Below are 5,347 nucleotides of genomic sequence, written 5' to 3'. Positions count from 1 at the left end.
CATCCCATCCCATCCCATCCCATCCCATCCCATCCCATCCCATCCCACCCCATCCCAGGCTGCAGCTGCTCTGGGGGAGGCAGGGGCCCTGTTGAGGGCTCTGTGCAGGTGTCAGGAGCTGGAATTCAGGTTCTGGCACAGCTTTTGTTGCAGGGAGAAGTCTCTCCTCTCCAAGACAATTCAGTTCCAGCTGGTTAAATCACCAAGTTTTCCTGATGACTTTTAACAAATCAAAAGCAGGAGGCAGGACTGCGTGCCCAGAATAATGAGGAGCACGAAGTTAAGTCCAGGCTTTACGCACAACTCCGTGTTTTCATGGACACGAGCAGGAAATTTTACATCACCAGAACAATGCAGCGCCTGGACTTGACCTCCCCGAGTGCCACAGCCACCCAAGCACCTCTGAGCTCTTCCAGATGTTTGTAAAGCACCAGAGGTATTTCTAATCAAAGCCTTTTCACCACTGAATATTGGAATTGCAGCCTGGATATTGCTCGGTGGAAGCCGGGAGAGGAGCTGTCACATTGTATTTCTTTTTCTTGCCTTTGTTGTAGCATGTGCAGGTCCTTTTTACAGAAAACGTGGCTGGGTTGTTTGAAACCTGAGGACTCAGGAGATAAATAATGATCCAGATGTGGGCTGGATAAGCCACATGGTGCTCAGTTTAAGTGGGTCATTTATTGCACCATACATTTTTAATGGCTTTACTAAACTTTGTCAATTTGTGAGTATTAAGGGTTTGGGAGTTTAAGCCAAGCTATTTATTAACCTGGGAGAAATCTTCACCTGGCAGTGCAAGCAAGTGCAGGAGCAAAAACATGCAGATATTGGAAAGAAAATTGCTCTTCACGGTACCTATTTTATTTACCCACTTAGATTTCAAAAGTAAATGCCTCAGATTTTAAAAGATATTTTAATAATGGGGCTGACAAAGGATCTCAGCTCAAATTGCATAAGCAAAAGCCACAACATAAATGTTAAAGGAGTTGACTTGGTCCAAAACTCATCCCTGAGCACTAAACCATGGCCACAAAAAAACCACCTCTGCAGTGGCAAAGGAAACAGGAGAAAAGTTTCCAAAGTTTGCAAAGCAAACCCAAGAGATCCCTGAGCAGAACCTGCACCTCCTGTGCTGCCACTGCTGATTTCTCTTGGAAAACCTTTTGGTAACTGGGTACCTCCTTCAGTGCTCTGACACACAAACCCGGAGCTTTTCCAGCTCTGCATTGAGTAAAGTTCTTTTTCCAAGCTCCAGGAGCTCCAAGAGCTATGGCAAAGGGATGCCCCTGACATGGCACCGTGGTACTGCTGGTCCCAGAGGCTGCAGGGAAGGGTGAGGAACCATGGGATATAGAAAAGGAGGGTATGGAAATGTGGGAGAGAGAAGAAGAGGGTATGGGACCCTGGAATATGGAACAGGGTTAGGGTTAGGGTTAGGGCACTGTGGGATATAGAAGAGAAGAATATGGAAACATGGGATATTGAAGAGGAGGGTATGGGGTCCTGGAATATGGAAGAGGAGGGTATGGAAATGTGGGATAGAGAAGAGGAGGTTATGGAAACATGGGGCATAGTAGAGGAGGGTATGGGACCCTGGAATATGGAAGAGGAGGGTATGGAACTTTGGGATAGAGAAGAGGAGGGTATGGAAACATGGGACAGAGAAGAGGAGGGTATGAGGTGGTGGAATATAGAAGAGGAGGGTATAGAAACATGGGATAGAGAAGAGGAGGGTATGGAACTGTGGGATAGAGAAGAGGAGGGTATGGGATAGTGGAATATAGAAGAGGAGGGTTTGGAAATTTGGGATAGAGAAGAGGAGGGTATGAGATCCTGGAATATGGAAGAGGAGGGTATGGAAACGTGGGATAGAGAGGAGGAGGGTATGGAACTGTGGGACACGGAGCTCTGGAGCTGGAGCCAGCCCAGGCTTCCCGCAGCAGCTCCTCCAAGGGCTCCAGCCGGCATTACTCATGCCTTTCCAGTTTTACAGCTCTCAGCCATGTGGCAGGAATTCAAGCGGGTGGAGCCCTCTTCCCTCTGGAAATATCTGATAAAAATCCCTTCCCTCCCCCTTTTTCCTTCTCCCAGACAGGATATGGGTGTGGGGCCGCCGTGGTGGCTCAGGGGGGCTGTGGGAGCCCCCCGAGCTGCCACACCAAAGCCCAGCTGCTGGACCAAGGCTTTCCTTGGGCTTGGGGCCTCTCCAGCAGTTTGGGAGCCCGGCACCTTCCCAGGGACTGAGATTTCTCCTGGCTGGAGCAGTTATGATGTGCAGCCTCTGAAGGATGTTAAGCTCAAGCAGCTGGAAGTTTTAAAGCTCCTTTTTCCCCCCTCTCCTGATATTTAGAACTTCCTTGCAAAAGGAACGAAGGAAAGAAGGAATGCTTGAAAATCGCGAGAAAAGAGGGTTTGCTGAAGATCAAGTTTGGCAGAGGTGAATAAAAAAGATATTTAAAAGAAAGAAAGATAAAAGGTTAAATAAAGAAATAAAGTGTTTTAATTCAGTACAAATATAATCTGTACTCTCTTTTCCATGGTCATTCTGACACATGCACAGGACAGCCCTCCAGGTGCTTTGTCAAAACCCAATTTTCCAACACAAACTCCTCACACCATCCTGCCTGGAGCTTGGGAGGGTTCCCAAACATTCCTGGAGTAACAGCCCGCTCTGTGGACCAGGGATCTGTTGTAAGCTTCTCCTACACCCACTGGAACTCCGTGGATCCCCAAAGAACCAGGCAGAGGCCAGAGCTGAGCCTTTCCCAGGTGATTTGCTCCCTGTGGAGCCCCTGGCTCCGGGGTCCTGGTACCCAAACTCCTCCCTCCCCACCCTGTATCCACACATGGCATTTTGTTGGATTCCTGCCCCTGGCCCAGTGTGGCACAAGGGATTTTCCCCACGTGGTTTTAGCTGGAGGTGTCCTGGGAGCAGGAGGGGACTGGTTGTCCCACCCTCGGCAGCGCTGCCAGGAGTAACCTGAGCCCAAATTTGGGATTTCCATCGGGAGTTGCACAACTGGAAGCTTTGCTGGATTCTCTCAGACTCTCCAGGGAGGTGAGGAGCATGCAGTGCCCCCAGGGTGAGCTCTTTGATTTCTCTCAGCACCTACACTGAGCAGAAATAAACCTCCTCCACCTCCCAGCAAGAAACACCCTTCAGAAATGATGACCACGGGCTGTGCAATGACATTTTGCAACATTAAAGGCCATGTCACCCTTTGTCTTTCCCAAATCCCAGCTTTTTATCACTTTTGTATCACTTTTGCTTTGTGCTACAAGGAACTTGGGGTTTTGCATCTCAGGTAAACCCTTTTGTCCTACACCCTCTCGCTGCTCAGTTCAGCCCAACCAGGCAGTCCTAAATGTCATTTCTCCTAAATAAAATTGTTTTTTTTTCCTTCCTGTAAAATTTACACAGGCTGGAGGGTCAGGCACAGCAGCTCAGGTGAGCAATATACCTGGGCAGCAAGTGGAACATTAAAGGAGCACCATGAAACAGAGGAACAAAATACAGTGAATTCTTGCAGCAGATCTTGTTGCTCACATTTGTGTGAATAAGGAAAAATTACATTTGAGGAGACACCCGCAGGCTCCTGGCTCCTGTCCCAGCACACCAGGCAGTACACAGAGCATTGCTTCACTTTTTTTAGTCCTTTTTTTATTACTTCATGGTTGTTGGGTTTGGGACAAAAATGATAATATTTCCCTAAAATATAACCCTTTAAAAAGTAGTACCTAGAGAAAAGTCTCTGTGCTGTTACTCACTGCTTCATATGATGAATATTTGAAGAGCTGGAATAGGAGATTTTAATATTTATGGAGATTCATTTGATTTTCAGCAAATGTTTAGTTCCAACCACAAAACAAAAGTGAGGCTCGTTTGCACCCAGGCAGGCGGAGAGACAACTGGCTGTGGCTGCACTCCCTTTGCCTGCTGCATTCCCATCCCCTGGTGTTATCCACGATATTGGAGGGAGCTTAGATCCTGGTTCCTCTCCTTTTCAAACCAGCAGCACTTTGCTCCAGCACACAGCTGGGGGTGTGTTGGCCGGGGTGCCCGATGCAGGGCTGCTCTGCAAAACGTCACTGTGAGGTTTGGATGTGAAATTGGGATTTCAGACTCGTTAAAACACATCCTCCCCCCAAAAGCTGCCGCTCCCCAGTCGCCCAGGAGTCACCCCATGCCCTGGTCTCTTGTGCAACCCTGGTATTTTCTGTGTTTCAATACTCACCAGCCAACTCCAGCACGCAGAGGGCGATCCAGAAGAGCTGCCTCCGCTTCATCACCCTGAAACTTCCCAAGAACAGCATTCCCAGCTCCCACCACAGCTGGAGCTGGCCCTGACAGCTCCGGGGTTCTCAGTCCTGCAGCAGCTCTGAGCTCATGCAGCTTGGTTGGAGTTCAAGCCTTTGAGATCACTCAGTTTTGTGGGGTGGGTTTCTCTTCAGGGGTTGTGCTTGTGGTTCAAGACTGCGAGGTGGAGTTTTCTCCGCTTTGATTTCCCAGTTTTATATAGTTCATGGCAACCTCACTATCACTTAGGTAATTTTCTCCTCCCCACTTTCCTGCCAGCAGCTTCAAAACAAACAAAAGATCAGCCCTCTCCCCAGCAAAGGATCCCAAAGCCTCGCTGGGATTAACTCTTTCCTGAGAGCTGCTGCTTTCCCGTTAGAGCACAGGCAGGGACAGAGCCTGGATGGAGGGATTACAGCAGAGCCTGCAGCTAAACTTCTCTCAGAGCAAAGTAAACATGGTCTGGTGAGAGCAGAGACGTGGAGAAGCCCCAGGTCCAGCCCAGTGAGCCCCGTGCTCCTTCCCAGAGCTGTGGAAAAGGGGGGAATGCTGAAAATGGACTTCAGAATCAGACAATTTCTCAGCAAATTAAGCAGGGAACTCAAGGATGAGAAATCATCACTGACCTGAAGAGAAGTAACTCCATTTGCTTCACTAAATTGACTTTGGCCAAACAGGGAGCACGAACAAGATGGGTTAGAGAAGGGCTGGGGGAGAGAAAAACCCAGAGGCAAAAACTTTGGCATCAAACCTGGAGCAGAAGAGGGACGTGAGACTAATAACTTCCCAGAGCTCATTTCCATTAGGAATGCATTATAGAAACACTGAAAACAGCAGAGAAACACTGACTTCGGTTTTATTACCAGGCTGAGCTTTACCAAGTGGGAAACTTGGCTGAGGGTCTCTGGTTCTCCAGTGGCTGCACTGCAGACACACGTGGGACCAGCTCTGGAAGTGGTGGGATGAGGGATGTTCTGCAGCAACTCAGGGGCTCAGTCAGTGTGTCCTAATGTGGGGATGTCCCATCCCTGGAAGTGTTTAAAGCCAAGT

At 48.8% G+C, this 5,347-nt stretch overlaps 1 protein-coding gene across 3 annotated transcripts in view; it reads right to left on the bottom strand.

Annotated features, from left to right (window-relative positions):
* CD34 (CD34 molecule) overlaps positions 1 to 4,629 on the bottom strand; it is a 14,473-nt gene extending 9,844 nt beyond the window's left edge. The window contains exon 1 of one of the 3 annotated variants that reach the window (XM_027659900.1): positions 4,236 to 4,629. In XM_027659900.1, coding sequence (XP_027515701.1) covers positions 4,236 to 4,314 — 79 coding nt within the window. In that variant the 5' untranslated portion in view covers positions 4,315 to 4,629. Of the gene's footprint in view, positions 1 to 1,042; positions 1,131 to 4,235 lie in introns of those variants that run through there. The other 2 variants (XM_027659899.1, XM_027659901.1) reach the window with 2 other exon arrangements.
* Positions 4,630 to 5,347: the final 718 nt, after the last annotated feature.

The sequence above is a fragment of the Corapipo altera genome, unplaced genomic scaffold (assembly GCF_003945725.1).
Source record: "Corapipo altera isolate COAL_440 unplaced genomic scaffold, ASM394572v1 77b, whole genome shotgun sequence".
NCBI classification, from domain to species: domain Eukaryota; kingdom Metazoa; phylum Chordata; class Aves; order Passeriformes; family Pipridae; genus Corapipo; species Corapipo altera.
The sequence above is the reverse complement of the archived record's forward strand: the minus strand, read 5'-3'. Positions and strand labels throughout refer to the sequence as shown.